Source organism: Leptidea sinapis, chromosome 17 (genome assembly GCF_905404315.1).
Source record: "Leptidea sinapis chromosome 17, ilLepSina1.1, whole genome shotgun sequence".
Taxonomy (NCBI): domain Eukaryota; kingdom Metazoa; phylum Arthropoda; class Insecta; order Lepidoptera; family Pieridae; genus Leptidea; species Leptidea sinapis.
The window spans coordinates 8,576,003-8,599,529 of NC_066281.1; the positions used below are offsets into that span (position 1 = coordinate 8,576,003).

Genomic DNA, 23,527 nt, shown 5'->3' on the forward strand with positions numbered 1-23,527 from the left:
ACTAAGAGAAAACTAAGAATATACTATATGACATAATATCAGTACTTCAATCTAATGACCATATGACTTCAAAGAATTTATTACAATTAATAACATTAAACACTAATTCAAATTTTTACAAACTTATTATATAAAATTACAAACAAACAAACCTAGTTCTTACCGCATACTTATTTACAAGTACCCTTCAATTCATTTACGTTTGTGTATTATTGTTCTCTGTTGAGGGTAAGGTAGTTTTATTACGACATATACTTAACTTACTGGTTAAAAATTGTTTCAATTTATATTTTTTCTGACCGAAGTTATGTCGCAGATGTCAGGTGGTCGGTTCACCCTCCCTTAAGAAGTATCCCTTCAAACATCCACACACATAAATGCGATGAAAGAAGAAATAGAGTTTTTCATAATTATATTAGATGTTGTTTTATTACTAACTAGCTGACCCGGCAAATGTTGTTATGGCATATAAATTATTTTTAGAGTTATTATTACATTACATAGCTGCACCAAGCTAAAATACCGTCTTGCCAACCCGACGGGCATAATACTAAAACTTAAATCTAGTGTGGCCAGGCGAAAATATAGTGGCCGCCATCTTAATAGTATAACCGTCAGACACTCTCACCAAAATAAGATAGAAAGAAGAAATAGAGTTTTTCATAATTATATTAGATGTTGTTTTATTACTAACTAGCTGACCCGGCAAATGTTATGGCATATAAATTATTTTTAGAGTTAAACCGTTTCTTGGACATTGCAACATTACTTTTTTTCTAAAATATAAGTTTTTTTCTAAAATTCTCCTTATTACACCAGCTACCTGCCAGTAAAAGTGCCATCAAAATCGGTCCAGCCATTTCAGAGATTAGCCGGAACAAATAGACAGACTGACAAAAATGGCAAAAATGTTATTTTTCTGTATGTACCGTATATACATACATCTAGTAAACAACGGTTATTTCAATATTACAAACAGACACTCCAATTTTATTTTATATGTATAGATAAGACAAAAATAAACACACATATATAACACATACATAGTAAACAAAAATTCTATTACACTGTTTAAAAATAATACTTTCTCAAAGCGTTTATTATTCCTACTTTTTTTTTTAAATTGAGTACCTAGGCAAGTATAATTCATTATAAAAATTATTTAAGTATTAGTATTTACACTTTAAAAAGTTTAACTGTGTTACGAGTCTGGCTTAGATATTTATATTCAACTTTTTCATTTAAGAGATTGTTAACATTGTTTTAAAAGTAAGTTTCACAAATTATGAATGCAGTGGTAGCTTTGACCAGCACTCTGAGTGATGATGATGATGACATAGAGAGAGAGAGAGAGAGAGAGAGGGGGGGGGGAGAGGGAGAGGAAGAGAGAGAGAGAGAGAATAAATTTATCAGTTAGAGCGAACATGATAATAAGAAGATTTCAGAAGTGCAGTAGGAATGTTAAAAAGCAACTGTTCATCACCTACTGCCAGTCCTTTTATACAAGTAACTTGTGGGTGAAGCATACACGTAAAACTATGAACATTTTTAGAGTACAATATAATAATGCATTTAGGATGTGCATGGGATTACCACTTTTTTATAGTGCAGCTCATATACTTGCCTTATACAGAGTAGATGATTTTGATGCTATTCTGAGGAAAAATTTATTTCATTTAGGGATAGAATTAATAAAAATGAAAATAGTATATTAAGAGTCTTAAATAATCCTCAATAAACTCAAATTCAAAAATGAGATATTAAGAATATTACTTGAAGCATAATTTTATGATTTTATTAACATAGTTCATTTCATGTTAGTAAGGTATCTTTTCATACTTTAAATCCTGTGTTTTTATCACATTATAACGAATGCACACACACACACACAATCACACACACACACGCGCACATATATCATGTATAATTGTATTCAGTATAAAATCCGAATACATTCATGGTGTTTTTCTGTGTTGATTGCTTAAATTTAAGGCCTTTAGAATGTTAATCCCCTTTTGGCTATTTATATATTTAATATTTTTAAGAGCTGTGGATTATGTACAAATAAATATTACTAATCCTAGAATAAGTTAATATTAATAATATATGGGCATTGCTGCCTGAAATAAATAATAATTTATTATTATTATTTGAATGAAATTAAGTCAAATAACTTGTTGTTTGTAAGGTTTTGAAGCACTGAAAATATCATCAGTTTTTGAAAGCCTTCGATCATGCGAAAGCAGTCCGTTAATAGCTTGCCGTTTGTAATTCAATCTAAGTCGACACTTCGGTGCTTGCGCACGGTTAGATACACAAGTGCTTTGATCGAGTTAACAATTCACATTTTTTATTTCGAATAACTATTTACTTAAATATTCTAAATATAAATTATAATACAGTGATCCGTTTTAGTTTAATAAAGAAAATTGAATTATATTAAAATAAAAAGAATTGCTTTGATTTGATAGTGTTTTTGAGAACCTACGATGTTTTGGCGATTTCTGATAGTCTTTGGAGTAATTTTGCAAACAATGTTTGTTTCGCCAATTTCTGAGGGTGATTCTGATGATGGTAAGTTTTTTTTTTCAAGTATGTCTTAATATACAACGGTTCAACTGAAGGTGTGGACACCGCTTTCCTATCTATATGTAAATACTTGTAGGAAATATAAACAAATCTTAGTTAAGTACTATATATGTTTATATTAGTTGTGGATTTTTTTTAACTATTTCATAAAATATCCAAATGCCGACAGTACAACACTACTTATATACTTTCTTTGTTTCCACAAATATAAAAATGTGTAGTTACTGAAAATGGTATATTTTTTTTAAATTTTGGCGCGTTTTGTTGCCAGTAATTAGAGTTGATGAGTTGGGAGTAAGGTTAACAGCTGATTAACCTATGACTTCACTCATCAATATCATTGTAATTTACATATAGATTACAAATATTAAAAAATTAATAAGGATTCCGCTGTTTTAATGTATAATATATTCAAAGCGCTCAATTGATAACATAAAGGGTACCTATCGCGCCATCAAATAAAATCAAAATCACTTTATTCATTTAGGTCAAGGTAATGACGCTTATTAATGTCAAAAAATTTATTTTATTTTTATACTCATACTCATACCCGGCAGACTTCATACTACCTCAATCGATAAATAAAAGACCTAAACTTTTGTATAAAATAAACTTAAAACAAACAAAAGGAATCCTTTTTTTGAGTGTTACCCGTGTTTTAAGGAAGTTTATTTTTTACCTCCTTAGAAAGTTAGAAAAATATAAAAATTCTAATTAGTTATTCATTTTAAACTATTATTTTTATTTGATTTCTGAACGACGGGGGACACGTCAAAGGAAAATCAAAATTGTTGTTTTTATTTACATCCGAGGATTTTCATGTTTATTCAAACCTTTTTAACCTTTCCTGGACTTCCACAAATAATTCAAGACCAAAATTAGCCAAATCGGTCCTGCCGTTCTCGAGTTTTAGCGAGACTAACGAACAGCAATTCATTTTTATATATAGATAACTACCACCATTTCGTAAAAGGTTGAGCTTTAATGAGAAGAAGTGGCAGGAAACTCATTGAGACTCTTTTAAATCAACATTACAGCTTCATCTTTTTACCAATCATTTCAATTACAATATTATGTAAAGTGATGCAACAAAAATACATAAACGTCAAATACTCAATGCGTTACATAAATAAGTCAAAAAAAGGAAATATTAATAATACGTTAATTTACATCGCATTTAAATAACTTTATTTTTTAATAATATAATTTTGACACATTTATTACACAAATTATCTTGCCCCAAACTAGGGTAAAACTAGCCTGTGCTATATATACTTAACGATAATGAGACTTAACATCTTATGTCTCAAGGTAACGAGCGCAATTGTAGTGCCGTTCAGAATTTTTGAGTTTTTCAAGAATCCTGAGCGGCACTGCATTTTAATGGGCATGGCGTATCAATTACCATCAGCTGAACGTCCTGCTCGTCTCGTCCCTTATTATTATAAAAAAATATATATATACTTAAAACATTCATGACTCGGAAATAATCATCATATAAATGTTTGCACCTACCGGGATTCGAACCCGGGACCTCTACCTTAGTAGCGTCACTAACCACTCGGCTATATGGGTTGCCAATTTCTTTTGTATCTTCTTTCTTAAATTTTTTCTCTATCTGGAATAAAAACATAATTTTATGTCAAAGCATTGATGAATATCCGACACGTAAAAGTATTTTTTTCGTTTTTCTATTTAATAAATATATATTTATTAAACTTCTCGATGCTATTAAATTGTTGAATATCGGTCCATTTAAAACTCAATTATGTGAATGACTAATCTTTATATATATATTTCTTGTGTGCGTGTGTATGTCACTGAACTCCTCCCAGACGGCTGGACCGATTCTAATGAAACTTTCTGTGTGTATTCAAAAGGATTCGAGAATGGTTTAGATTCACAATTGAACTACCTCCTAAACGGCTGGACCGATTTTGATGATTTTTTTTGTGTGTTCCAGTGAATTTGTGATTGGTGTGTGTCTTTAGGTGGATTCGAGAATGGTTTAGATTCACAATTGAACTACCTCCTAAACGGCTGAACCGATTTTGATGATTTTTTTTGTGTGTTCCAGTGAATGTGAGATTGGTCTAGATTCTCAATTCCGTGCATATAATATAATTCTCCTGCTCATGTGTATGTTAGTGAAGTCCTCCTAACGGCTGGACCGATATTTCAAATTTAAGACGTGTGTACAGGACAACGTCTGTCGGGTCCACTAGTTAATTATAATTTCTATGCTGTATCTGACTTTTTATATTTGTGATTTCCTTTTGTATAATCTTGTGTTTAACTTTGAATATATATATATGTATATGACATGTATATTTTGTGTTGATGCTAATATAATGTAACAATGAAATATTATGTGCTGTAACGGTAGAATTTTATTATTATATAATGATGTGGAGCTGATGTGATATGCATGCCCTTTTTGGCTAATGTGTTGATTCGTACTTATAGGATTTTTTGGTAACTTTTATACACACATTTTGCAAATAAAGAATTATTATTATTATTAACACTGCCAATACAATGATAATTTGAAGTTTTCCGAATGTTAAGCAGCCTTTCAAATGAACGCGGGAAACGTTATACGTCCGAATAAACCAATCATAAGTAAAATGTAATAATCATAATTCAACTCGCCTGAGCAGCGTTCTGGAAGCTCCGTAATATCTTCTCGTCCCAAATACCACAGTGTCTGAAGACGATGGCTTTCAATTAGTGTGTTTTGCCAGTGATGACTAACGGAACGCAATGTATGAGAAAGCTCATGGTCGCTCAGATGGCAATGGAGAGGGCTATGCTCGGAGTTCCTATGTGAGATCAAATCGGAAATGAGGAGATCCGTAGAAGACCCAAACTCACTGACATGGCCCAAATGATTGCTAAACTGAAGTGGCAGTAGGCAAGGCACATACACAGATGGCCGTTGGGGCAGTAAAGTCCTCGAATGGCGCCCACGTACCGGAAGACGCAGTGTCAGTAGGCCCCAAGAAAGATCGACGATCTGGTCAAGTTGGAAGAGGGCAGCGCAGGACCGATCGTCGTGGAAATCTTTGGGGGAGGCCTTTGTCCAGCAGTGGACGTCTTCCGGCCTTATGATTATGATGAAGCAAAATGTCTATGTGTAATTGCAAATTATTGGTTTATTTTCAGGTATAATTTTATACCAAGTTTATTTGTAGGGTCGTAAGTCAATGCAATTGACTATTCAAAAGTAAGTAAACTTTCCAAAGAAAATAAACAACACTTGACACTGAGTGGACTGTAACACGGTTGTTTATCTCTCGTGCATCGTATTCCGTAACAAAGCTTGTAAAGACAATTAGAAGTGTCACGGTGACTTACTGTGTGCCAGATTACTATCAGACATGCTTTTGTAACGTTCAAATAATTATCGGAATAAGGCTGAGATCTATAAAGCGTACATAGACTTTACTCACGTAAAACTTCGCTGAGTGTGATAAAACTTCTTCTTAGCTCAGCATGATTTCGGCTGTCAAATAAGTATAAAAAAAGTGTTTATGGACTTATGTGTGCAAACATGCAAGAAGTTATATTTCTTTGGCCCAACGAAGCAAAAATCATAAAAATGATTTATTCCTCGTGCTATTCTACGTTTTTAGAAAGACTAATTACTTAAAAATCTTGCAAAGATGGCTTTAACAATTAATTATTGAATAATGAATACGGCTGTATGGGCTTGAACCCTTTGCCTGTCTTAATAATGGACAAAGAAACCAAAAAAAAACGAATGTTGCAAACATCAGAAAATATTCGGAACAAACTTCAACTTGTTATTACAGTGATGCGCGCGCATCTTAAAATTTCACTCTCATAATTTTTTTATAATGCGCCTAAAGTATAACTTCAAAAACGTTTTTGTAAGTTTAACGTAAGTAAGGTTTCGGCAAAGTCTAAGTAAGCTTTATAAATCTCAGCCGAAAGGTTGTGAATGCAATTAACTGGGTATACTAAGATAACATGATCGATGAACGTGGTATTTTCTTTGATCTAAGCAAGTGTTACGCATTTAAATAAATTACTTTTTAAAAGATTGAAACGCGTGCAATTGTAGTTTGCAGGGGCGGTCCCCCTGAAAATGAGAGCCTGCAAACGACGAGTGAAATGAAAATTGATCAAAATTTAGCTTTAAAACCTATAAAATACCTACATTTTCACGCGTATCGTTTAAAAAGTATTTCATTAAAATAATGATTGAACAGAAATTGACTGATTCCACGTTATTTTAAAAAAACAACTGTTATTTGTATTATTTCCGTTGTTTACCTTGTTTTTCGTAACTGCGGAACAGTTTGTATGTCTGTCAGCAAGGTGAATCCCAGAAACATTACTATTGGCGTTGCAAGCAAAAAACAATAAAACTACAATGGCGAACATCAAATTGGCGGCCATGACCACGGACTAGTAAAAAAAGGAGGACCTTTATGTTAGAGTGTGTGCGGTTACGGAGTATACAAGTTACACAATTTTTACTCCTTAAAATAATCATATATCCACAAATATTTTTATTTTATTGTTTTTACACTTTTTCACAACGCACGTCGGTATTTTTAAAATATTTTATTGCGACGTAAACTGATCTGTCACAGACGATGCCAAATCTCATAATCGCGGCCGATCGGCTTGTATTAATGTAAGTGTATACGCATATGGGCTATGTATTTACACGTTTACCGTCTTCTTTTGGCGCCTCACTGTTATGTAAGGTGACACGAGTCCTTATTTTTTTACTCCTCCGTGGCCATGACAATAAAAAATATCTTTGACAAAAATATTTGATTGATGTGATGGTAGGGATGCTCTATGTATGCTAATAATTCATTTAAAAGCTAATATATAACCGAATTGTTTTTTTTATTTAGGAAAATTACTGAGAGTAGGTATATATACCTACTGAAATGTCAGAATCAGACGTATTCATTTCTGACATTCTTAGCATTAAAAAGCTCATGTCCTTGCTAAACTAAGGCTAAATGCCAAAAAACATATCAAATCGAATTTAAGATAGAAAGATTTTTTAATCTTTTACCGCACATATAAATCTACAACTGCTTATATTTATAAATATGAAATTTTTAAATTTTGCCAAACAAAAAATATTTACAATATGAAACAAATACCTACCGTTTAGGATATAAAAGTCTAAAACCCTGCCGAAAATATACATTGTGTAAGGAAATATTTCCGCGGAACGTAGAGTAAGTAGGGCAATCGATATAAAATTGGATAACAAGCCGAGCGGAACCGAATCGTTCCCGCTCCGACGCAGATCTCAGAATGATGGATTATATTACCTGACCCCAGTTCCACTTACTAACCTCCATCAAGTTTCAGATTGACCCAGACCTCGCTATCACGTATCAAGGGGTCATGCGGATAGAATTGTCGCTTTTCCAAAATGAAGCAATGAGACTATTGCGAGACATCGATACTCCACACTGAGATTATCGATAATACAGTCTTTTATGAGAAGTAGTCTGATTAATTTTAATACAATTAATAATTTTACGAATCGTCAGGTAAATAAATAAAAAAATGTGTGTGTATTTATGTACTCAAGCAAGAAGTTATACTTATTTTCAAACTTTATTCAATCAGGCTTAAACTAAGCGCTTTTGAACCGTCACTACAAATATTTCTTTTAAATTCCAGAGTTTATCGCATTTTCGTAAAGTTGAGCTCGTGAGAAGAAAGTATAAGGAACTCAACGACTTTTTTTTAATCAAATAGAGTATTTTATAATGGCTGTAATATACTTTACAAATTAGTTAATCCAATACATCAGTCGTGTTTAAATAACAAACTATTTCATAAAAAGTTATAAAGAATTAACTGTATAAATATAAATTATCGTGTATTGGATGCATCAACCTTTAGAGCTTGAATACATTGTTTGTGTAAAAATGCGTGATTACTGTCACAATTAGTAATTGCATCCAACAAATACAATGATTTATTAACTATAACAAGTCGACCTGGCACCACAAGCAGCCGTTCCGTTGACCGTTCACAAGTTGACGTCTGAACCAGCCATCGTACCCCTCGCACATATTTGAGGGATAGGCATATGGATATTTGACGTAACAATACAAAATCCCTAAAAATTTTGATTCCTCGTGCTATTTTACCTTTGTAGAAATAACAATATTGTAATAAAGAAGGTATTAAATAGAACTAATAAAAATATTCTTTCACCGCATAATTTAGTTAATTTAGTCTGAAGTATGATACAAATGCTTTAGTTGACTTTACTCTGTTATTTTTTCCCTATCGCGCCAAAAAAACTTCAGTTAAAATGTGACTTTTACCGAAAAACCTAATATAAAAAACAGCTATAATAACGCGCGCTGTGTAATCCTTTAAAAATATTTTATATAAATGTGTGACACTCGCGTTAATCAATGAAACTACTATATTTATAAAAATCTATACATAAAAGGTATTAAGACAACGCGTTAACTTTCATCGTATTAATCATTTAAGATATTGCCAGTGAATATGTAGAAAACTGTAAATTATACAGTGCAGACGTGAAATATTTGCTAAGAGCCTTAACCCCAGAACGCTCCGAAGTATTTTTATAAGTAGCAAAGGTTTGTGTGTTAACAGGCCGGGCTAGTGTGCTTGTTAAGTTTTGCTATAAAATGTCTGTATCGCACGGTTCGGGTCGACCCGAGTCCACGGTTGGCATGTCGTTACGTCTGTGGAACAGTTCGCGGTTAGCATAATGCATGCGCTAACGGTCGCAGCTCTCGGAAACCGGAGCCCGGTGTCCCACCCGTGTCCATCCTATTTTAAAAACTAGACTTTGCCTTTCTAATATGACATCTACGTAGCTAGAGATGGATCTTATTATTTCGAAGAATTTTATATTACTCAGCTGACGATCCCCTGGATTCTATCTGAAATCCTTTTTTTTTATAAATTTACTTCATGACCATGGAGCAGCTTACCTTCAGTCGAAATCCTGTTAGGATTTTATTGTTGCAATCTACGCTTTTTTAAATATATTTTTAAAATGCATACACGTTTTTTCCATTCCTCTACTTTCATCATACAAGCACGATCACTAATATAAGTTAAAAATTTATTAATTCTTTGAAAAAGTATATACTCTATGGCCTAAAAAAATATTGTTTTTTGTACGTTACTAATGTACTACCTTAATGTAAACACAGTTTATTTGGTGCCATAGACAACTAAGTCTAGGATAGTTAGGTAATACGTAGTACATACTTAAGTAATATTTTCATGTAAAAATCATACATAATATATGAATATGTCTTACTAATAAATGGAGAGCCGGTTTATTCCTTCGGATATACAGCGAAAACTACTGAACAGATCGGAATAATACTTATACCATAAGATGCCACGTGTTTCGGAGAAGGTTTTATATAAAATGTTGGTGATTACTTATCCGGAACATATATTTTTTTGACTTAGAATTACCTTTAAATTCTCAATACAAATAATTCAGTCAATGACATTTCATTACATATTATGACAATTCATACGATGAGCGGGTGCCAAGTTGTTCTTGCATATAGGTTAATTAGGTACTTAATTAACCTATATGGAAAAACAACTTGTCTTATAATGAGAAAGACGAGGCGCAATGTCTATGATAATAAATGATATAACATTAATGATTGAACGAATCACCTGAAAGTGAACGAATTACCCCGCGTTATCAACAGCTAATACGCTGACGCTAACGATAATGAGAGAAATGTAAATGTCGCGTTGATTTTACTCTCGTTGTCTGTAAGTAATAAAATATAGGCCATACGTGAAACGGAACTTTCACTTGACGTGTTTGAGTAGACATTGCTTTAATTAGCTGATAACAGACTAATAATAATTACATTTCGTTCATCGTTTGTTTTTCTTTGTCATTCTGCGATCCTTCAATCTTGATCCTCACTACAGTCTGTTAGCTGCTGTCAAAAAGTTTCAATGACGTACTTAGCTGTTTTCACTATTAGTAGTTTGGTGCGTGTTTTAGAAGAAATAAAAAAAGAAAGTACCTAAGTATTTATTTAGCGGGGCAAATGTTTGTAAACTTATTCACGACCCATTTTCACCTGAGTTTTATTTCTTAAAAAGATAAAACGAGTGCACCCTAAAACATAAAAAAAAAGCCCTAAACAAAATAAAACTTAATATTATAAAGAGCTTACTTACTATAATTATTTAGGTTGTCTGGCCACGCGTGTCTGTTCGCTTGGGTTGTTTTGTTCTAGATGAAGCTATCCCTCTCAAAGTCACGCGTGGCAAGTGTAGGTACCTACCTTTATTACATTTGGCTTGGCACCGACTTCAAAGCTATCAATATGTAGCATATTCAAATAATAGCATTTTATTAAGATTAAAGGTAAAGGTTTGCATAAGAGGTGTATTAAATTAAATTTTAAGTTATTTGATACTTTTCAGTTTTTGAAATCGGTTTCATTTAAAACGTAGTTTTTTTTTTTTACGTTTTAGTGTCAGTTAATAATAATATATAATCAACTTGGATGAAAACTCCAAAAAAAGCCGTACATACACAAAAAACAATTATGTCATCCAGGTAGACGAAAATTTTTATATAAATATCCATAAAATGAAACTACTGGGCCAAACTATGTAAAATTTTTATGAGAACATCTATTTTGCATGTAACAAAAGAAGAACTACGTAAATCGGATCATAAATGTCAGAGTAATCGGTGTACATACATAAAAAAAATACCGATCGAATTGATAACCTCCTCCTTTTTGAAGTCGGTTAAAAATGAAGAAATGGGCTTCCTATATTGCGAATGGCGACGCAAAAATAGACTATAGGTCCATTCCAAAATTTAGAAAGGAAAGAGTTCGACCAAATTTTATTCATCGTGATGTTTTATGTATGCATAATTTAGTTAAATAAAGTGTACTTAAATATAATTATATTATTTTTGTACAATTGTAGAGAAATAATTTTTTATTATTTTAAAACTTCTATATAAATTGGAATTACATATTGAAATTTATTTAATTGTCGTCCATTGGTTGAGGTTACAAGAGGCTTTGTAGCTGAACTATGATACGAACGGTCTAGTTGACCAGCCAACGTCAGGGTGTCTAATTTGCGTGACAGTGCGCGCGCATCGTAATAATTCACTCTAATTATAATTAATAATTAATTATAATATTTCCCTGACGCACCAAAATAAGTTTAACTACAAAAATTTAATAAAACCAATAATAGTAAAATATGTTTGTAATGTTTAGTGGCGAACGGTTGGCATGGAAACGCAACAAATAAAACAAAGTTCACATTTTATTTATCACTTGTTACTGGTATTAGAAGCAAGTAGGTCAACGGGGAGTAGACACAGTGAGTCCTGAGCTTCTGAGGGTCACCGAGGTCACCGACCGATCCGCAACACAACCGAAGAACTGCAATCTGTGACAATCAATTGAATATTTTCTTAAAACTAACAGTGAACAGTGTAGGAAGTAGCTAGGGTTGCCACCCCTACTATATTATATATACTATCCTCAATTATTATTATAAGAATATAGTAGAGTAGGCGAAACTACAATAATTTATCAGCATACCTACAGACACACTAAAATCATTTTTGTTTATAATCAGAAAGTAAGATGTGTTGATTAGTTAGTTAAATATTATTATTTATTTATTTATTTGTATGAATCTCCAACAGTTGTACATATTAACTTACATCTAACACATGCCTTATATCTTAATATTTGTATGTACTACCAATTATAGGAGAACACATCATTCCATTCCAGCATTTAAGGTGACCAAAAACTATTTAACACACACACACGTTCCCGTCGGGGTAGGCAGAGACAATAGAATTTCATTTGCTTCTATCCTTACAAACCTCACGCGCTTCCTCTACATTCATTACTCTTTTCATACAATATGCTCGCCGGTTGCGGGTGCTTCGGACCTCTCCTTTTCTCAAAACGTCCTCAATTTGGTCGACGAATGTTCTACGAGGTCTCCCGCGACCGTCTTGCCCACACACACTTGCCTTATATATTTGATGCGTCATTCCACTTAAACACTCTATTCAAAAACTACTTAAGTAGTAAAAATAAGTTCTTAAGTAATAGTTGGAAAAATATTGTTTTCTGAACAAGAACAAATGTTGAACATAATAAAAAGTTAATCACTAATTAATTGGCCAGAGCGTCGCTACATTTTTTCAGAAAAAGTGAGAGCCTGTCACAACCAATGTCCAGTGTTGCTATGTTTTTTACACAATCGTTGTATACGCGTGACATACAGACTGTAGGAGCGTCCTGTCCAAGTTTCGTTCGAGAGTTATTAGTTTTAAAAAAAGGTCATTAGTTGCGAGGGGTTCTCCGAGGTACTTTTATATTAAATCTACTCAACATTTTATTGTCATCTATTTTTCCATTGAAAACTTTATATAAAAGTTTTATATCTTAAAGAGATCTAAGTTACCTAGTTAAGTAAACATTGTATTACTTTCATAGTTGTAATTTTGTAAAAAGGTTTCGTCCGTGTATGATAGATAAATAAATAATTACCTAAAGCGCACATAGTTTCTGTGTAGAACAATAGTTTTTTATGCAATTGTTGTGTAATAAGGGGTATTAAAACACGAATGTGGATTTGATGTGATAATAGTATCACATGAGTGTTTTAATACCTAATTCTCAACAGTTGCATACAAGACTTTATATACACCCAGAATATGAATCCTCTAAAGGATTCTGGAACAGTTAGCTTACTGCTAACATTAAAACACCAGTCCTAGTAGTAACCTAATATCATTCATTACTGATTATATACAAATAAACTAAGTATTAATGAAACAATTATGTATTTTAGCAGTTATTTACATTTTGTATAGTGCAATAATTAAAATTCGAACAAATGTTCTTTTGCAGCGTTTAAAATGAATCGCTCATTTTTTTGTAAACAAAACAATAAAAATATCGAAGAAAAATGGCGGGGATTCGAATAACCTACTTTTTTTTTACGGCGCGCGACGTTCCTGCAGTGTGGAACGCGCGTAAACGAAAATGTTTTTTTTTTGAAATTCATACAGATACCACGCATCGAACAATAAGAATGTGGCTGTCTGTTGAAACTCTTTGCGCATGAATGGATCGAAAAAAAAACATAGGAGTGTTGTTATGAAATTCAGTACAACATTACAACACCCGTTTGTATGATGTTATGGTTATTAGAACATTGGGTGTTTTAATGTTGGCAATAAATTAACTGTTTCAGAATCTTTAATAGAGGATGCTACTATAAATCACTGGTTTGCTCTGCACAGGGTTTCTCAGTGAGCCATCCAGAGGAATTAATACATTAAGGCCATTGTACGTGCCAACAAGAGGTTTACTCCGTGTAACTGTTTTTTATTGAGTGAATATTCTATCAGACTTACTTGCTTTTCGAACGCCTAAATTCGGAAATTAGAGGCATTTTCACTAAGTTATCGTTTTTTTTTAATGACAGTGAGGAATGAGACGAGCAGGACGATCAGCTCATGGTTATTAATACGCCCTGCCCATTACAGTGCAGTACCGCTTAGGATTCTTGAAAACCCAATAATTCTGTGCGGCACTACAACTGCGCTCGTCACCTTGGGACATAAGATGTTAAGTCTCATTTGCCCAGTAGTTTCACTAGCTACGGCGCCCTTCTGACTGAAACACAATAATGCTTACACATTATTGTTTCACGGCAGAAACAGGCGCAGCTGTGGTACCCATAATCTAGCCGGCATCCTGTGCATAGGAGTCACACATTACCGGACTGTCAGGTCATCTAAACGCTAGTATATTTATCCTTGGGCTGGTTTGCATCATATTAGCTGTTATAGTTAACGTTTAAGTCAAAATCAAAGTTAACAGTAACGCTGACTGCGGAATGTGTTGCACCATCGTATTCCTTGGCATAGTTAAAGTTAAAAAGTGAAATATAAAGTTAATATCTTATCGAAACTTTTAATAGGTCACTATTTAGCTATTTAACATTAACAAAAGCTTTAACCGGCGAAGAGCTCCTTCGGTCCTTCCCTCAAATATGTGCGAAGGGAACGTGGGAACAGTTAAAGTTATGGCGTCATCTAAAAATTGTCAAATGGTGCAACACATTTTTTGCTTAACCGGTACTTTAATATGTTTGTTATTGCTAAAGTTAGTTGGTGTAACCCAACCTAATTCTATGTTATTCTTTATGTTAATTCTGCATCTGTTTTAAGCCGTTGTAATGTCCACTATCTACTACGGTTGTCATTATCTGACATCAATTCACGATTCGTAACGGCTCGCTAGCCTTATTTCAATCGGCAATTTTATTTTATGGTCTATAACCACGCATATGTTTCGATTTTAAGATTGTTTCTATGCTAATTCAGATCATCGACTCGCTTTTAATCCTAAATGGACTGTTGATTCTAACAGTATTAAATTATTTAAAAACATGATAATGTTTGCGATGAGAAGGGGTTTTGTAACGCTAACAACATGTTCATATATGTCGCGGCTTGCGTGGGATTTGTTAGATCAAAGCATCGATAACAACTCTCTTTTAATTAACTGCCTTGTTCAACTTTCACTATTTGTATTATCCTTATACTTAACTAGCGTCAACCCGTGACTTTGTTGGTTTTAAATTCGTACCGTGTTACCTCAGGTTCGGGTTCTTTTTTCCTTTTTAACACTTATCATTGGTACGCTAAAACAACCAACCTGGGCTAAAGTTGATTCTATAGGATATTAAACTAATTATCTAATATATAAAATTCTCAAGTCGCGGTGTTTGTAGTTAAACTCCTTCGACGGCTTGACCGATTCTCATGAAATTTTGAGTGCAGATTGGGTAGGTCTGAGAATCGGACAACATCTATTTTTCATTATGAGATATTTTGATTATGAGTCAGCATTAAAAAATACATACAACTTCAAATTTTCACCCATCTACGATCAACAGTTACTTTTGTATCGCGATTTTAATATCGGCAATACAACGTTTGCTGAGTCAGCTAGTATTTTATAAAACTGAAAACAGAAATGTAGTTCTATGAAGTGTACTTACTTCTTATAACATGAGAACAAATTTTTTTTTCTTACAAAACTAGGTAATGTGTACTAATCATTCACGGCCTTATAGATAAGCTTGATATACAGTTATACCTACCTGAGAACAAACCAAGGCAAGAATATGCAAAATTTTAACTATATCGCTGACAACACTGTCAATATAATGATAATTCTGAAGTTTTACAATTAATGTCAATCAGCCTTGTAAATAAACGCGGGAAACGTGATACGTCCAAATAAATCAACCATAGACAAAATGTCTATTTGAAAACATTTTACATACTCTTGGTTTATGCTCAGGTATAATTTTATGCCAATTTTATTTGTAAGGCCGTCAGTGTTTTACAGGATTTAAATTTACCTTATTTTATCGTGGTGAAATTATTAATTTCTGATGTCCAGCTAGCTCTAAGGTAAGCCTTATAATTGTTTTGGAATAAAATTTAGATCATTGTAAAGGGGATTTAATTTTTTAGAAATTACAGCAGCATTATTTGTTAAAACAACATTTTTTAAATAAATAATGAACTCCAAATTTCACCGTATAACTGTGCTCGATTTCTATTGCTATTTGAATCGAAATTGCATTTATGTTTTGCTATATGGACGTATTTCCAGAAAAACGTTCAAACCACAATCATGTCAAAAATGAGTTACGAATACAAAACTGGTCACGTGATTCATATTAACGGACTGACAAAAAATGACAGCCTTACTGTCACTCTTTAAATGACATCATGACTTAGCCCAACCCACATGTATGGAATACACTAATATTTATTAAACTTTTAACACGAAATCCTTAAAAAAATATGTTTGTGGCTTCGAACGTTTTTCAGGAACTACCTCCATGTAATATCCTCTTAGTAACAAAAAATACCTACCTGTATTCTGTACTACTACTACTAGTGGTTATTATAAGAAAAAAATTCTAACATTATTTATAGATTATTAACTATTTACGGAAGTAACATATTCTTTATACACACCAATATTTATCTAGATCCGTGAAGCTGATCTTAGGTATAAAGGATATTCAAACTGAGCTTACAGCAATGGGTACCTACCTACTACAAAATATTGTGGTAGGTACCACAGGGCAGGGATGGATACTTACGTAGCTGTACCTAAATATAAAGTGTCATGTGTGTCAAATACTGTCACTTAATATATATCGCGTGACCGCCGAACGACCGAACAACGAAAAATACACGCAATAACTCTGCTCTACATTTAATTTTTAATAATAAGTAAATTACCATAACATATAGTGTGATATTGGAGCTCCCGTTTCCGCTGTCAGATCCCTTGGTTGCTTCCTTTTTGCGGGTAGTGTTGGTCTGTTTTTCCATCCAGCTCAGTTCCTTTCAGAAGTTTAGAACAATGTTGCAAAAGCTTAGATTATTTATACGTCTAGATAGACTATGACAGCTGTGAAAACGTCGAAAAAATTTGACTTTGCAACTAACCTCTATTTTGAGCAATTCACACACAATAACAAAAGCGTCATACAAATCCCTGCCTGTTTTTATCGATTCTCTAACAATAAGAGACTCTATCTAGACGTATATATTATCTTGGGTTCGCAGCAACCTCGAAGTTTCGAGGTATTTTGCCCCTGTATATTCCTGGATTACATCAGCAACCGTTTCGTCCTCTGTATTTCGGGCTATCCGTTACGCCGATTTTAGAAAGGTGTTTGTTTAGTGATGTGTGACCCGTCAAGCTACCCACAAAATAAAACATAAAAACGCAATTTATAATAAATTGTAACTTGACCACATTTAGGTTGTAGTTTTTTAGGTGGTAAGGTACCCAAGAGTATGAGAAAGCTCATGGTCGCTCAGAGGGCAATGGAGAGGTCTATGCTCGGAGTTTCCCTGCGAGATCGAATCAGAAATGAGGAGATTCGTAGGAGAACCAAAGTTACCGACATAGTCAAAACTGAGGTGGCAGTGGGCAGGGCACATAGTTCGACGGACAGATGGCTGTTGGGGCCGTAAAGTCCTCGAATGGCGACCACGTACCGGAGGACGCAGTGTTGGTAGGCCCCCCACAATATGGACAGGACCGATCGTCGTGGAAATCTTTGGGGGAGGCCTTTGTCCAGCAGTGGACGTCTTCCCACCAAGTGCCCAAAAAGCTGACAACGTTGAATGAATGAAAATACTATATTGCGCTAAAAATACAGAAAGTTACAATTTGCATATAACAGGTAGCATAATTAGGCGACCTTATTGCTTTTCAGCAATCTCTTCCAGGTAACCTAAAAGTGTAGGAGATAATAAAAAATATAATACGTGTAGGCAACGTTATATAATAGATAACAAAACATTTAAAAAACTACGATAATATATCGCAGTTTTTAAAATCTGTTAATATATTTGAATATCAGAGTTCAGGTAGTCGACGTGAACAGTAGAAGGTATTTGTGTAAACCTGTAGGCGAAGGTGTTCCGCAGGGTTCTGTTTTCGGTCCTTTCTTTGTCCATATGAATCTTATTTCGAGGAAGATTGCTATGGCAAACTAAACCTACTATTGGTATAGTTCTAGTTTTTCTATTTGTAATAGCTCATAGACGCCAATTTCAGTTTTTCATAAATCCCGCGGGAATCATAGATTTTTCCGGCATAACATGTAGCCTATGTCCTTTTCCAAGCTCTAGTCCATCGCTGCACCAAATTTCATCAAAATCGGTTAAGTAGCTCCGGCGTGAAAGCGTAACAAACAAAGTTACATTCACGTGTATAAAATTAGTAGGAATTAAGTTTTAAGCACTTTTTGAAGAACCCTAGCACTTACAATAACAAAAAATGCACAAAAAACGCAGATAATGATAGTATTGGTCTTACTTGATAATAGTTTTGACCGTGAGGTTAAAAGCCAAAGAGGAGAGAACGTTTGTATGGAAAAAGACCACTAATTCTTCCACTTGATAGAAAATTGTAAGACGGGACAGCATTTGTTATTTACTAATGACACCGATTCTTTATCGTTCATTCTCAATTCAATGAACGCGAGCAATTTTGTGGCACACATACTGCCTATAGAAGCCGTTTAATCCAATTAAATTAAGTAATTGACGTTTCGGCATCATTTATGTGACCTTGGCTCCATTTTAGCGTCTCAAATTTGACACAGTGCAGTCTCAAAGAGATTTGGGTCTATAATAGGATAGAACTGAACACAATAATAGAACCGGTACTGGGTCAATTTTTAATTGAACGCGGCAAAAAAGAAGATTATACACGCACGGACAATGTATTCAGAATTTACATAGTTTCTCAACGTTTTAAATAAGTGCTTAAACTGTTTCTTTAAAGTCTTTATTCTCCATTTATTCAATCACAATAGCCAGTAATAGCCAAACTTTCCTTTATTAATTTTTTTAAATATTCTCCGTACATTCAAATGAATTGAATGAAGAATGTACGATTAGCTGGATAAAAATAATAAAAAGAGTGTGTGCATATAGTCTATACGCGCGATTGAATTAAAACTTAATAATAATTAACTTTAGGAAGAATTAACAGATATTAATTAATAGGTGCAATCATTTATATGATATGGATCTTTGTTTCCGGGTCATGGATGTCTATATGTATTTATGTACATATTTTTAAGTAAGTATATTGTACAAATATATCGTTATCTTGTACCCATAGGCTATGCCTAGTTTGGGGCAAGATAATTTGTGTAAAAGTGTGGTGTGTGTTAGCAATTTTTTTCTCGCAAATACTGACGATATAACCTTATCTTTGGAGCAGCTTTCGAATTTTATAGAATAAAAAAATCGTTTTTAATTATAATGAACGTAAGTGCTTTGCAATTTGATTACAGACAGAAATTCTGCCACAGATCGCACCCTTACTGTAAGTCGTTAAGGAGTCCCTAATTGTTAATTGATCATCATATTCGACTACGACAATTACTTGACCATAACTATGTTGTGGTAGATGACTTAAATATCCGGATAGCATAAAAAAGATTCGGCCGAGTATCATTAATTTGCTCTAAAGAATTGAAGAGTTCCGTTACTTTGTCATGGATTCTGTAATCAGAACCTAACCAAACTCTCACCAAACTATCTGTGAAGTATATCCTTTCCAATAAAAAAAGAATGATCGAAATCAGTTCGCGATATACCGATATTGAATTATTCGTAAATTTATCATCCAATTTGCTATATTATGTATGTATAGCAAATTTAAGACTTTTATGGTTTTCTCATGGATGCCATTGGACCAAATTACAAAGGCACCACACGGGAAGCACCAGCTTTCAAATAAAAAAAGAATTATCAAAATCGGTTCACCCAGTCGAAAGTTGTGAAATGTTGATGAATTTTAAAAAATATCGAAAAAAAATCTGAATACTTTATAAATAATTTATTTATAAACAAACAAACACACTTGGAGATTTAAAAAAAATATAACTGAGCAAATTGAAACAATTTTTTAAAACCATTAAATTTTAACGGTGATAATTTTTTTTCTATTTGTAAACGCTCAGTTACTTCCGTCAGAAAAAATATCTGAGTAAGTCTCTAGTCAAGAGCTAAGATCTCAGTCTATCACAGACGACAGACTATCCGTGACGCACTTTTTAGTCTATAATAATAAAACCTACACGACGCGCCAAAAGTCTGACACACAAAATATCCTCGCAGATCTGACAGACCGAGCCGCAGCGCGCCGTACATAAAGTGCGCCAAAAAAAATAACGTTCGCGACTCGCGACAACACGCGACGCGACGCCTAGGAATGGCGATTCTTTCCGAAGGTTGACTTTTAAATTGAATTGAATACATAATAATAACAATACATTTTAGGAAAAACATGGAACATACTGCAATAAATGATGTTTTTTTTTTAGTTCAAGGAATTCGATAGTATGTACGTATCTTCAAAATGTATTTATTTCACGAAAAATATTAAATTTCCCAATGCTTTATATCTAAACTTTTTAAAGCAGAGTTTATTATAATAAACAGCCCGTTAAATTTAGTAACAGACATTTTATAAAATTTTAAAAACTTATTTGGATATAGTTTTAGAATTGAATCTATCTGAAAGAATAGAATGAACCCAAAATTCTTCTTTTTTTTTGAATCTCAAGTACGAAATAATACACTGCATTCTTTGTACTTCCATTGCGTGTACCTCCCTAAAGTTCTGCCGACAAAATGACCGAAAATGTTCGTCGTATACCTACGTTGGCCGATGAGTCTCTAAAATATCTGCCAAAGACATTCTGTGCGCAATGCAGACTTTATGTGTGCTGCAGACTCGATTGCACAAAAAGTGTGTCGTCTGGGATAGGCCTTAGTGTACTTGGTACAGGTATTCACAACAGTTTAGACCTTATAAAAATATCTGCAGATTGATTTACTCATATCACAGAGTAGGCATAGAATATGGATACTATGTATAAATACAATAATAAATAGGTACGGAAACCATTAATTAGCATACAGCATTATGACAAAGGGTCATGTACAGTCATACACTGTAACAATATAGTATCAGATGGCCTCATACACATCGACAGGAAGCGCAGTGTTCGTATAACGTTATTGTTTGGCGTTACCGTTTCGCATCAGTCATTCAATACAATTAATTCGCCAACACAGACAATTTTAAATTTATTTTATTTTTATGAAAATGCGGGACGAGACGATCAGGACGTTCAGCTGATGGTAATTGATATGCCCTGCCCATTACAACACATTGCCGCTCAGGATTCTTGAAAAACCCCAATAATTCTGAGCGGCACAACAACTATGCTCGTCACCTTGAGACATAAGATGTTAAGTGTCATTTGCCTAGTAATTTTACTAGCTACGGAGCCCTTCAGACCGAAACACAGTAATGCTTACACATTACTGTTTCACAGCAGAAATAGGCGCCGTTGTGGTACCCATAATCTAGCCGGCATCCTGTGCAAAGAAGCCTCCCACTGGCAGTAGTAGTAGTTGATACTAACATAAAATATAGAAGGTAAAAGTGTACTTTAATAAGGCTTACATTGTCTTATGCATACTCTTAAAGTCCCGCTCTTAGACCAAACAGTTAAAATTGAAAAAAACAGCAAACTAAGTAAAAATTGAAATTAAGTTTAGTACGAAACGTGCAGTGATTTGACAGAGTAAGTTTGAAATAGTAGTATTTACAGTATGGCGATTGGCGACGAAGTATAATCCGGCTAAGTTTGAAAGCGAAAAGTTGCTTAAAACGTAGTGAATTTCGGCTATCACCATTTTTGACAAGGTTATAGCCGTCATCTGTCAATCTATAAATGACGTTGACGCAAGTTGCATACAATCGAGTAAATCGCTTTTTTTTTCGCTAGTCTTTATCAGACTGCGAATGATATGTCCTCATATGTGTATAGAACGTCTGGAAAAGCCTCTCAAACACAATAGATATTATATTCAGTCAACCAAGAATCATAATACTAAAAGCAGTTTTCTTCATAAAATGACAATGGTATCATTGGTATTTAGATAAAACTATATCTTTCCATAAACTGTTCTATATTTAAAAAAAAATCGTGAGTCTAAGTGACAGCTGCAATTGTTACTTGAAGATCTAATCGTCGACCTTATCTAAACAGCAAGTCAGGCATAGACCCTTATTGTTTTGTAAATAGGAACGTAACGGCGAATCATAAATATTAGAAGAATTTTTCTGGGCCATGATCTGCGTGACAACAATTAAAAAGCTTGAATGACTTAGACTTTACTAAATAATAATATTTTGTTTATTTGCCAATGCTGATCCTAAATTAACGGACCGATATTAGTACATTTTTTCCACTTATACCCTAAACACATGGTCGGATTTGGTACGCACTGACCGTCGGACGGTCCGGTGGGCGTGCCTATTTGAATCGCTACACACGAGTGTCCAAAGAAATAATTTTGACGTATAATACAAATGGCTGCGATAGAAACGTATAATACTCTGAAGTAGTATTGCAGTTTGAATTAATTTCGTTCATTTTCCGTGTTAATAAAGTACACTTTTTTTTTGTAAATAGTTTCCCACCATCTATCGACGTTTGCTGCAGCTGTCATTACTAGTTTTAGTACCGCAGACTCTCGCTTCGTGGCCAACAGCGCCAAAATGGCGAATATCAAACAGCCACAAAAGAACTTTGACAGCCGCCAGTCGAGTGGTATATAGTAGAGGTCGCTGCATGTATACCTTGTGTGCACTCGAAGGGATAACTTAGATTTTAACTGAGTATGATAAAACGCCAACTTGAATTTTGAATTGCACTGTCTTACCTTAAGCTCAGCATAATTTCAGATGACTATAAAATCGTAATCAAAGATAACGCTAAGCTTAAACTCAGCTAAGTTTTACATAAGTAAAGTCTGAGTACGCTCTATAGATCTCAGCCTAATAGTTGATCAGCAGTATATTTATTTTATCGTCGGTCCGAAGCTAAAAGGTATAAAAGGCATTTATTTTCTCAAAATTGATTTCTTTAGAATTCTTATTGATGTCATTTCTAATACCTACTAGATATTACTACCGCTTCGGAAACAAATGGCGCTCTGAGAGAGAAGTAGCGGCGCGAGAAACTCTGCCAGCATTCTTTTTTTGCGCTCTTTTCAATAAAAATAAACAATATTGTACAATCATTTCTATCGCTATAAAATAATCATAATCTAGTCGCAGGCGGTCCGATCATTTAGATATTCAGCAGTGGAGTAATAGGATTTACGGCAGAGCCATTTTTTTTATAAAACATTTAAATTTATTTATAGATAATGCCTGAACAGTGGCTGGGACTTTATTGTAGAAGT

General features: G+C 33.8%; 1 protein-coding gene across 1 annotated transcript in view; it reads left to right on the forward strand.

The window, feature by feature from the left end:
• The first annotated feature begins 2,327 nt into the window (after positions 1 to 2,327).
• The window catches only part of LOC126968962 (uncharacterized), a 46,609-nt gene continuing 25,409 nt past the window's right edge, over positions 2,328 to 23,527 (forward strand). The window contains exon 1 of the mRNA XM_050814214.1: positions 2,328 to 2,574. Within this exon, the coding sequence (XP_050670171.1) occupies positions 2,490 to 2,574 (85 nt within the window). The 5' untranslated portion in view covers positions 2,328 to 2,489. The remainder of the gene's footprint in view (positions 2,575 to 23,527) is intronic.